The 12,317-nt window shown below is 46.5% G+C and overlaps 1 protein-coding gene across 1 annotated transcript in view; it reads right to left on the bottom strand.

The window, feature by feature from the left end:
- Positions 1–12,317, bottom strand: part of GLB1L2 (galactosidase beta 1 like 2) — a 44,099-nt gene that overhangs the window by 15,771 nt on the left and 16,011 nt on the right. The window contains exons 6-7 of the mRNA XM_023185853.2: positions 3,806–3,898; positions 1,802–1,883 (exon numbers count right to left, since the gene is read on the bottom strand). Coding sequence (XP_023041621.1) covers positions 1,802–1,883; positions 3,806–3,898 — 175 coding nt within the window. The remainder of the gene's footprint in view (positions 1–1,801; positions 1,884–3,805; positions 3,899–12,317) is intronic.

Raw genomic sequence — 12,317 nt, 5'->3', positions numbered from 1 at the left:
GACGGAGTCTTGCTCTGTTGCCCAGGCTGGAGTGCAGTGGCCGGATCTCAGCTCACCGCAACCTCCGTCTCCTGGGTTCACGCCATTCTCCTGCCTCAGCCTCCTGAGTGGCTGGGACCACAGGCGCCCACCACCTCGCCCGGCTAATTTTTTGTATTTTTAGTAGAGACGGGGTTTCACCGTGTTAGCCAGGAGGGTCTCGATCTCCTGACCTCGTGATCCGCCCGTCTCGGCCTCCCAAAGTGCTGGGATTACAGGCTTGAGCCACCGCGCCCGGCCTAGACCATTTAATTTTTTTTAATTTAAAAAAAAAAAGAAGTTATTCCAGGCAGCAGGTGGCAACAGGGGCATGCAGGTGGGTGCCTGGAGGTGGGAGGGCCACAGGGAAAAGCAGTAGAGACTCCCGGCTTCCTTGCAAGGCCTGTAACCGGGAGACTGCCAAGTGCTAAAAATGTGCTCCAGCCTCCAAAGGAGTCTCCCTGCACAGCCACAGCCCCGCAGGAGCCTGGAGCAGGCCTTGGAAGCAGCCGTGGGGAGACAGTGCCACCGCGTGGAAGCCGTGGGAATCACCGCTGATCCTCCCCATGCCGGAGACACAGGGACTCTGCTGGGGACAAAAGCCTTTTCCTCCCCATTCATGGACCTTCACTCCCTGGGTGCCAGCCACATGCCAGGCGCTGCTGCAGGGATGTAGAGGCATCTTCCAGCAGCTCGGTCTGTGGAGGAAACGCAAAAGAAAGAAAAGAAAGCGTGGAATGTGCCAGAGCAGACACAAGCAGGGTTGCAGGAGGCCACAGGAAGGGCCCCGCTGCAGCGATGGGAGGATGCTATGCTCACCCAGGCCACAAACCACACCTGGGCCCCTGAGCACAGCTGAAGCAGCCAAACCCCAAGCCCCGCCAAGAGTACTGCTGGGTGAAACAGATCAATGAAATAAATAAACTGCCCCCAATGTGAGAGGGCGAAAAGAAATCAGGGAGAAGGACTGAGTGAGCCCCAAGAAGGAGGAAGTTCAGTTTCAAGTGTGGTGCTACAAAAGGCCTCACTAGCTTTAGAGAACAGCCCTGCAGCTCTCTGGAAGAAGAGCAGAGCCCCCAGGGCTGGGGCTCTGGACGCTGGAGGAACAGTAAAGAGGGAACACGTGAGCAAAGGGAAGGAGCAGGAAGTGAACGCAGCTGGGTCCCGGAGGCCGCGTGGAGAGGCCTTTCAAGGTCATTCCCAGAACCTGCGCTTCACTCTGAGTGAGACAGAGACGCCGAGCGTTCAGCGGGATGGGGTAATCCGGACATTTTCAGAGGCACGCAGAGAACACACTGTGGAGGCAACAGTGAAAATGCTACTGCAGCAATGCAGGCCAGGGGTGCTGCTAGCAGGTGAGTGCTGAGGCCTGTAGGGATTCCAGGAGCCCTGGGAGATAAAGCTAACGATGGCTTAGGTGCCAGGCAGACTGGACAGGAGCTCACAGTCACTCCAGGTTCGGGGCCCATGCAGCTGGGAAAAACGGAGCTGCAATGTTCCGAAAACAGGAAGCCCACACGTGAGGCAGTCATCTGCAGAGCGCCCTTGGAGCCCAAGTGCCCAGCAGGGCGGGAGAACAGCCACCCAGCCAGCCACGCACCATGATCTCTCACACAGACCCTCCCCACTCATGGAACCCAACGGTTCTGCAGCCCAGTGCCATATGCACGGGAGAACAACAGGCACCACAGAAACTCCTACTTGGGTCGCAGTCCCACAGGGAGTGTGCACAGCCAGCCCAGGGCCGCCGCCAGCCCCCACGGCCCAACACAAGTGCAGTTACCTCCCTGGACAATCCCCTTGCTCAGCCCATCCTTGTTGTCTGAAGTCAGGAGCAGTTCCACAATGCCACGGTCCTCCAGTGCCTGTGGGGGGAAATGAGATCAGCCCGCGTCTGCCCTGGCTTCTCAGAGCTTCTGCAGGGACACACAGCTGCAGCTGGGTAGCCCAAAGAGCTGGAGGGAGAGATGCTGAATAAAGCGTTTATTTCTCTGCCAAAAACAGAAAAGTCTCCTGCCATCTGCACCTCCATGCTCAGCACAGCTCCAATCAGCATGAATTCCCATCACAGCAGGGGCAGGGCTGGCAAGCTGGGGCAGCCCCTGGTTGCTCTGGATCTGGAAGCTGCCCAGTGGGCCAGCTAGCATGCCTAGGCAGGTCTACACTGAGGCCGGCTCAGGGAAGCCTGCTGCTACGTGTCACCCGCCACTGTCTGCTGGGCTCCAGCGAGCAGGTCAGGCCTCCAGGATGACACCTACATCCTTCCCTTCACTCACACCACAAGCAACAGGCCTGTTCCTTCCCCATGCTAGCTGGTGTGGGTTTGGGGGATGGCAAGGCCCAGGAGGGCCCACCATGCCCTGTCACGTGCCCATGGTGCACGTCCCACGTCCAGAACAGCAGGAAGCATCCTCCCAGCTGTAAAGCCAAGAATGAAGTGGAAGAAACGCCGTGCTTGAGGGGCAATGACAACAAGAACCACTCAGAACATCCCGACGTCCACAGGGCAGTCACTGCCGCGCCTTCCGCTCAGCACCCGACGTCCACAGGGTGGTCACTGCCGTGCCTTCCGCTCAGCACCTGACACAGACTGTCCTATGCAAGCCTCACAGTTAATGTCTTCACAGTACAGACGCCTCGGAGGGGTGAAGTCAAGCATCGCAGGTCACAGGGCCCATCCATGGCAACATGGGCCTGAACCCAGAGCTGAAGGCTTGTGCTGAGCCTGTAGGATCTTTTGGATCAGAAACACCCACAGAGGGGTCTTCCTATCATCTTCTCTGCACATATCAGGCCAGACTGTTTATTTCCGCTGAAATCTTTTGGAAGTGCGTAGGCAGGGAGATACGTGCTGGGCGAATAAGGCTCGTGTCCAGTCCCACATGCTGGGAAGGAAAGAGCAGAGGGGCTCTTGTCTCAGGCACAAGGGAGCTGCAGAGGTCAAGCCATGAGCCCAGGTGGGATTTATCAAGAGCCCTGAATCTACCACCTCACGCTATCATTCACTGATACTGAGCAAGCATTTACTTAGGTCCCTACCACATACACACATACCTAACACTTCCTGGTATTCATTTACTGACTCCACCCAACAGGGGTAACTGCTCCCTCCTGAGCACCAGAGATCTGCAGAGCCAGGCTAGGGGTGGGCACCTCTTCTCACACCGCTCTCCCAGCAGCCTGAGAGAGAGGCTGGTGAACGCCCCTACGAGCTTCGGGACCACAGAGGCTGGACGCTGCTGCTTCTCTCTGCCCACCTGAGTCACACATGGGTACCTCCGCCCAGACACCAGGGAAGCATGAGTGGATCGGGCCTCCCTGCGGGAGCTGCACTCTCCTCTCTGCAGCTGGGTCACTAAGTCAACAATCGCTGAGAGGCCCCAGGGCCAAGAAGCAGGCTGCGGAATGGGGTATAGCAGGAGGCGCTTCAAGGCCTGGACGCAGGGATTTCTTAAAACTCCCCAGATAAAGCCAGTATGCAGCCTGGGCTGGGAACCACTGCTTTAGACTTCAGAATTGCAGCAGCCTCTCCAGGAAGCCTTCCTAATCATCACCATGCAATTAAGCCAATTCCTTTATTCCCAGCCCCTGAAATTCCCAGATGAAACTCAATCAAGGGTAAATAAGTGACAACCCTGTTGAAATAAAACAACAGAGAAAATTCACTAATAAATGATGTTGGAGGATGTATTAATATGAGGAAAATATAAGACCCACATGTCACACCACAGCCCATAACACACTCCAGAGGAAGGAATCTAAAGAAACGCACCAAGAGGACTCTTACCTTCTTGACATAGGGCATATAAGCAGGGTCTTTATTATAGGAACCATATTCATTCTCCACCTGCACGGCAATGATGGGTCCCCCACGCTTGTACTGGGGAGAAAAGACAGACAACCAGGAGCTGAGTGTGTAGGGGAACTGTAGTATCCAACCCCGCCACGCCCATCACCAGTGACTAGCAAAATATCCCATTTGAAAACTAAAACCTCAAAAGATTCGTATCAATAAGACAGTGGAGGAAGAAGCATTAGGCCCTTGTTCTGCTATGAAAACATCAAAAAAACAAACTCCAGACTGACTGAAATAGCTTAATAGGAGCTCTGGACATGAGTCAAATGTCTAACCAAACAAGTGACCACCAAATCAAAACAAAAAGTCATATGCAAAATGGTACAAAACTGTATGATGTTTTCACAAGGTCTTGCCCCACCCCAGTGTAGCATGGTGCGGTCAGGAGGACGCGTCCCAACTCCCAGGTCCCTCATGATGGAAGAAGCAAAACGGAACTTGTTTACAATGTTCTAACTTGTTCTGCCCAACGTACTGGTTTCTGTCTTGTCTGACATGGAGCTCAAACAGGAATCGTCAGCATAGTTTGGACTTCAGGCTGGATGCTAAAGACGGCAGTGGCAGGTTCTGCAGCATATGAAAACTGCCAGAGGACTACAAACCCTTGGATGCCTGGGGGGGAGGAATTACAAGCAGAAGACAATGAAGAGCATCTAAGGCCACAAGCAGCAGCTGGGGTGAGACTCTGGGACTTAAAGACACTTGAAAGCAACCAGGGAGGCAGGGAAGGAGGCGCACACAGGTACAGACAGAACACATGCCCAGAAAATATCAGGTCTTAAGTCTTCACGCTGGGCTGGTCTCTGGGCTTAGGGGCCCACGAATTAGTGAGGGTTCCCCTGAAAACATGCAAAACCTGAAAGAGGTGTCTGTTTTCTCAGATGCCCAATGTTCAACCAATAAAACACAAACATAAAAAGAAACAGGGAAGTATGACTCATCAAAGGAACAAAATAAATCTCCAAAGGCAGCATCTGAGAAACACACACCAGACTCGGTAGAGCAAAATCTACAACAGCGGTGGTAAATATGCTCAAGGAGCTCAAGGAAACCAGGCAAATGACACATGAAGAAAAAGAGAATATCAACAAAGAAACAGAGATTATTTTTAAGAGAACCAAAGGAACTTCTGGGACGGAAACATACCGTATATAAATTGAAAAAATTCGCTAGAGGAGTTCAACAGCAGATTCAAACAGGCAGAAGAAAGAAAAGCAAACTTGAACACAGGTTATCAGAAATGATCAGGTCTGAGGAGATAAAAGAATAAAGAAACCCCAACAGAGCCTAAGGGGCTTACACAACACCCTCAAGCAGAATGGTATGTGAATTATGGGATTCTCAGAAGAAAAAGGGAGATAAAAGGGCAGGGAGATTGTTTTTACAAAATAATAGCTGAAAACTTCTCCAATTTGAGGAAAGACATGATTATGTGACGCCAAGGAGCTCAGAAAATTCCAGAAACCACACAGGGACACACCATAATCAATCCACCGAAGACAAAGTGAGACTCTTGAATGTGCCAGAAGAGTTCTGGTCACCTACAAGGGATCCTCCGTGAGACCATAAAGGATATCTCAGCCAGAAAAGTTTCAGGCCGGAAGGCAATGAGGTGATATAGTCAAAGTGCTGAAAGAAAAAAGTGTCAACTTTGTTTTGACACTTCTATATTCAGCAAAACTCAAACATGAGGGAAAAATTAAGAAATTCCCAAAGAAAAGCTAAGAGAGTTCATTACCACTAGACCTTGCCTAAAAAAAAACACCTCAAGTTGAAGTGAAAAAATGCTAGAGAGTAATCTGAAGCTATATGAAAATATACAGTTCTCCAGCAAAGACAGACACATAAAAAATACAAAAACATTATTATAATTTTTCTTTACAATGTGGCTTTTTATTTTCTATAAGATTTTAAAAGATATAAAATAATTATAAATCTAAGTTAATGGGTACACCCAATATGAAGACATAATTTGTGACATCAATAAAATAAAGTGGGGGGCGGAACTGTAAAGGAGTAGAGGTTTTATGTGCAATTGAAGTTAGGTTGGTATCCATTTAAAATAGAATGTCACAACTTTAGGATATTACATATCCTTTACCTTATCCCAAAGCAAAGGGAATCACTATAAAAAAGTGTCACTATAAAAAATCAGCTAGATACAAAGTAAGGCAGAAGGAAACGAGGGATAAAAGGCTGTGAGACACACAGAAAACAAGAAAATGGCAAAAGCAAGTGACTCTCTATCAGTAATTACTTTGAATGTAAATATATTAAACTCCCCAATCAAAAGACATACCTTGGCAGAATGAATTTTTAGCAAACCAACATCCAACTATATACTGTCTACAAGATACTCACTTTAGCTCTAAGGATATATACTGGTTGAAAGTGAAAGGCTGGAAAAAGATATTTTATGCAAACAGTAATCAAAAGAGCAGGGGTGGCTTTACTAATATCAAACAAAATAGACTTTATATCAAAACCCGTTACAAGAGACAAAGAAAGACATGATAAAATATATATAATGATAAAAGGGTCAATTCACCAAAAGGATATAACAATTATAAACACAGATGCACCAAACACCAGAATTCCAAAGTATATGAGCCAAACACTGGCAAAATTTAATTAAGGGAAAAACAGACAGCTCTACAACCATAGTAGGAGACTCAGTATCTGAATATCAACAATGGATAGAATAACCAGACAGAAAATTAGTAACCAAAGAGAGGACTTGGACAATATTATGGACCAGTTGGGACCTAACATATATATATATACAACATTCCACCCAAAAGTAGCACAATACACATTTTTCTCATGGGCACATAAAACACTCTCCAGGATAAACCATACAGTAAGCCAAAAAACAAGCCTTAATAAATTTTTCTTTTTTAAAAAAACAGAGTCTCGCTCTGTCACCCAGGCTAGAGTGAAGTGGCACAATCTTGGCTCACTGCAACCTCCATCTCCCAGGTTCAAGTGACTCTTGTGCCTCAGCCTCCCAAGTAGCTGGGATTACAGGTGCCCGTCACCACGCCTGGCTAACTTTTGTATTTTTTAGTACAGAACGGGTTTCAACATGTTGTCCAAGCTGGTCTTTAACTCCCAACCTCAAGTGTTCCACCTGCCTCGGCCTCCCAAAGTGCTAGGATTACAGGCACGAGCCACCACACACAGCCTCAAGCCTTAATAAATTTAAAAAATTGAAATCATACAAAGTTTTATTTTTCCCAGTCACAAAGGAATGAAGCTAGAAATCAATAGCCAAAAAAATCCTGAAAAATTCAGTATGTGGAAATAATAAAATCTTCACCAACAGTCCAAAGAGGAAATCACAAGAGAAATTAGAAAACATATTGAGAAAAATGAAAACGGAAACAAAATTATAAATCAGTGTGAAAGCAGTGCAAAGAAGGAAATTTTACAGCTATAAATACATTTAAAAGACAAAAGGTCTCAAATCAACAACGTAACTTTACACCTTAAGGAACCAGAAAAAGGGAAACAAACTGAAAGGTAGCAGAAGGAAGGAAATAATAAAAATTAGCACAGAGATATACAATGAGAGACTAGAAAAACAATAAAGAAAAATTAATGAGACCAAGAGTTGGTGATTTGAAAAGATCAACAAAATTGACAAAGTATAGCTAAACTAAGAAAACAAGATATGATTCAACTAAAATCAGAAACAACATGAGGCTATTACTGCTGATTTTACATAAAAAGGATTACAAAAGAGGAATGTGAACAAACTGTATACCAACAAATTAAATACTAAATAACCTAGATGAAACACACAAATTTCTAGAAACATACAATATGCCAAAACTCAATCATGAAGAAACATAAAATCTGAATAGACCTATAACTAGTAAGGACACCAAATCCGTAACTAAAAACCTCCCAACAAAGAAAAGTCCAGGACCAAATGGTGTCACTGGTAAATTCTACCGAACATTTAAAGAAAAATTAACACCAGTCTTCCTCAAACCCTTCCCAAAAATTGAAAGGGAAGGAACGCTTCCTACCTTATACTATAAGGTAGAATACAGTAATAAACTCTTTCCACTTTTCTTTGGGAATTTCTGAATTTTTCCCTCATTTTTGAGTTTTGCTGGATATAGAAGTGTCAAAAAAAAGGTCACACTTTTACTTTGGGAAGCCGAGGCGGGTGGATCACGAGGTCAGGAGATCGAGACCATCCTGGCTAACACAGTGAAACCCCATCTCTACTAAAAATACAAAAAATTAGCCGGGCGTGGTGGCGGGCGCCTGTAGTCCCAGCTACTCAGGAGGCTGAGGCAGGAGAATCGAGTGAACCCAGGAGACGGAGCTTGCAGTGAGCCGTGATTGCGCCACTGCACTCCAGCCTGGGAGACTGCAAGACTCCGTCTCAAAACAAATAATTAAAAAAAAAAAGTTCACATTTTTTTCTTTTATGACAAACAAAAGACACTATAAGAAAAGAAAACACAGACTAACAATCCTGATGAATACTGATGCCAAAACCCTCAACAACATGTTAGCCAACTTAATTCAGCAGCATATTAAAAGAAGTATAAACCATGATCAAATGGGATTTATTCCTGTACTGCGAGGAAGATTTGCCATGTGAAAAGTAATCAGTGTAGGCCAGGCATGGTGGCTCACACCTATAACCCCAGCACTTTGGGAGGCTGAGGCAGGCAGATCACCTGAGGTCAGAAGTTCGAGACCAGCCTGACCAACAGGGTAAAACCCCATCTCTACTAAAAATGCAAGATTAGCTGGGCGTGGTGGTGGGCGTTTGCAATCCCAGCTACTCAGGAGGCTGAGGCAGGAGAATCACCCGAACCTGCGAGGAGGAGGTTGCAGTAAGCTGAGATAGCGTCGTTGCTCTCCAGCCTGAGCAACAAGAGTGAAACTCCATCGTAAAAAAAAGAAAAAGAAAAACAACAATCAATCAATGTAATATACCACATTAACTAAATTAAGGGGAAAACCACATGATGATCTCAACTGATGCAGGAAAAAAGTGACAAAATTCAACATTCTTTCATGATTAAAACAACACTCAGTCAACTAGGAACAGAATGAAACTACCTCAACATAATAAAGGTCCCATACAGAAAGCCCACAGTCAGCATTATATTCAGTGGTGAAAGACTGAAAACTTTTCCTCCAGATCAGGAGCAAACCAAGCATTCGTGCTTTCAGCACCTCTGTTCAACGTCGTACTGGAAGTCCTGACCAGAGCAATTAGTCAAGAAAAAAATAAAGGCATCCAAGTTGGAAAGGAAGAAGTTCTCTCTGTTCACAGACAACGTGATCTTAAATTCAGAAAACAGTACGGATCCCACACCCTCAGAAAAAACCATCCAGCTAATAATTCAGTAAGCTTGCAGGATAAAAAAAATCAATGCACAAAACTCCGTTGTTTTTATACACTGTCGGGGACAATTCCATTTACGACACCATCAAACACAACAAAATACTTAGGAATACACTTAATCAAGGAGGTGAAATATTTGTACACTGATTGTACATTACAAAAAAATACTAAAAGAAAATAAAGGACAGTGGAGCGAGATGGAGGAGTAGAAGCCTGCACCGTTCATCCATCCTGCTGGAACACGAAATTTAGCGACGATCCGCACACAGAAAAGCACGGTCACAAAAACTGAAACTCAGGTGACCAGTCACAGTACCCGGTTTTAACTTCATGTCCCCAAAAGAGGCATTAAGGCAGGCAAGAGAGACAGTCTTACACCACCAGTGCCACCCTCTCCCATCTCCCAGCGGCAGCCAAGTGGTGAGGAGAGAGGATCTGTGCACTTGGGGAAGGGAGAGCCCAGTGACTGGGGACCTTTCCATTGAACTCAGTGCTGCCTTGCCACAGCACAGAATAAAGCCATGCTGGGCTCAGCCAGCATCCACGTGGAGGGAGCATTTGGACCAGCCCTAGCCGGAGAGGAACTGCCCACCCTAGTGACTGGAACTTGAGTTTCTTGGGAAGCCTCACCACCATGGGCTGAAGTGCTCCGGAGTTCTAGGTAAACATGAAAGGCAGTCGAGGACACAAAGACCACAATCCCTACGCAACTCCTGGAGCTAGGATGAGCTTCCAGCCAGCGTACTAGCACGGCACATGGCCTAAGGAGACACCAGCTGGTTTGGCTAAGGGAGTTCTCGCACATTCCCCCCTCCACCCCAGGTAGCGCAGCTCACAGCAACAAAAGTGGCTCCTTCCTTCTGCTTAAGGAGAGGAGAGCAAAGAGGAAAGAGGACTTTGTCTTGCCTCCTGGATACCAGCTCATCCACGGTAGGAAAGGGCACCGGCGGAGTCAAGAGGTCCCCGTTCCAGGCCCCAGCTTCAGGCACTTCTAGACACACCCGGAGCCAAAAGGGAACCTGCTGCCTTGAAGGGAAGGACCCAGTCCTGGCAGGTCCTCTTAAGGAATTGATGTCCAGAAAGTACAAAGAATTCCTACAATCAACCACATAAAAACAAACACCTAGATTCAAAAAGGAGCAGAAGATTGGAATAAACATTTCTTCCAAGACATGCAGATGACCCATAAGCACATGAAAAGATGCTCAACCTCACTAGGGAAATGCAAATCAAAACCACCACGAGGGGCCACTTCATACCCACTGGTGGCTCTAGCCAGATAAACAGGAAATAACAAGTGTCGGCAAGGATGTGGTGACATTGGAATGCTTGTGTGTCGCTGGTGGGAATGTAATTTGGTGCAATTTCTATGGGAAACAGTACGGCAATTCCTAAAACACCGAATGTAGAATGACAAGTTGATCCAGCAATTTCACTTCTAGGTATATACCCAAAAGAAGTGAAAGCAGGGACTCAGAAAGGCATCTGTACACCCATCCTCACAGCAGCTTTAGTTACAGTGGCCAAAAGGCAGAGGCAACTCAAATGTTCGTCAATGGATGAATGGATGAACAAATGCGTTATATACATGCAATGGAACATAATTCAGTCTCAAAAAGGAAGGAAATTCTGACACAGGCTATGACACAGATGAACCTAGAGAGCACTGTTAAGTGGAATAATCCAGTCACAATACTATGTGATTTCACTTATATTTGGTAGCTAAAATGATCAAATGCGTGGAGACAGAGAGTGGAATGGTTGTCAGCAGCTGAGAGAGGGAAGAATGGACAGTTGAACAGCACGGAGTTTACTTTGGGGAACACAGGAGAGGTCTGGAGATAGACTGTGTTCCCCCAAAATTTACATGTTGAAATCCTCACCCCCAGTGTGACAGGATTCAGAGGTGGGACTTCTGGGCGGTAATTAGTTATGTGACTATTTAAATATGTTTTTTTGTGTGTGTTTTTTTGGGTTTTTTTTGAGGCGGAGTCTCACTCTGTCCCCCAGGCTGGAGTGCAGTGGCCGGATCTCAGCTCACTGCAAGCTCCGCCTCCTGGGTTCACGCCATTCTCCTGCCTCAGCCTCCGGAGTAGCTGGGACTACAGGCACCGCCACCTCGCCCGGCTAGCTTTTTTTTTTTTTGTATTTTTTAGTAGAGCTGGGGTTTCACCGTGTTAGCCAGGATGGTCTCGAACTCCTGACCTCGTGATCCGCCAGTCTCGGCCTCCCAAAGTGCTGGGATTACAGGCTTGAGCCACCGCGCCCGGCCTTAAATATGTTAAATAATAATTATGTTACCATTTACTTGAAAAAGACGCATTGGTGACCCACTGCAGATATGCACGTGCCTCTGACCCTGCTCCCAGGATGGCCTTCCTGCGGCCCACCCGACTCCCACAACCTGCTGACCCCTTCCGTGGCCCCAGCTTCCCGGCAAGATCTAGGCTAATGACTTCCTAGTTACTTGCTTCCATCGGCTGCCAGATTTCGTAAGCAAAAATACCAGACATAAACTTAAATTTGAATTCACAACAATAATTTTTTAGTGTAAGTATGACCCATGCAGTATTTGGAATATATTTACACTAAAAAAATTACTCCTTGCTTATCTGCAATTCAAATATAACTGAGCGTCCTGTGTTTCATCTGGCAGTCCCCTTTGATTTATGTGTGTGGTAAGTATTCCATAGCACTGACTTGAACTGATTTTTTGCTGATGTACTAATTTCTCAGTGTCGTTCTTTCTGGTTTTACAGAGCAACTGCGGTGATTTTTCCCATTCCTGCTTTCCACAGCTTCCAATCGTTATATAAAAATGAAGATACTTCCTCCCCCAGAATTTACTTTAAGGCGCGTTTTGAATAGTAAATGTGTACCATGCAGCGCCTCTTTGGTAGCAGAGGGAAGCATCTCGTAAAGTCAGCCATAAAGTCAGCCACGGGACTTTTATAATTTATAAAAAGTCCTGCAGTCTTATAGACAAAGGTTAATCCACATGTGCTCCACCCCCTGCAGGACTGAGCCACAGTGCTACTGGACACTGAGCCACAGTGCTACTGGGAC

The sequence above is a fragment of the Piliocolobus tephrosceles genome, chromosome 13 (genome assembly GCF_002776525.5).
Source record: "Piliocolobus tephrosceles isolate RC106 chromosome 13, ASM277652v3, whole genome shotgun sequence".
NCBI classification, from domain to species: Eukaryota; Metazoa; Chordata; class Mammalia; order Primates; family Cercopithecidae; genus Piliocolobus; species Piliocolobus tephrosceles.
This window is presented reverse-complemented; position numbering and strand designations above follow the sequence as displayed.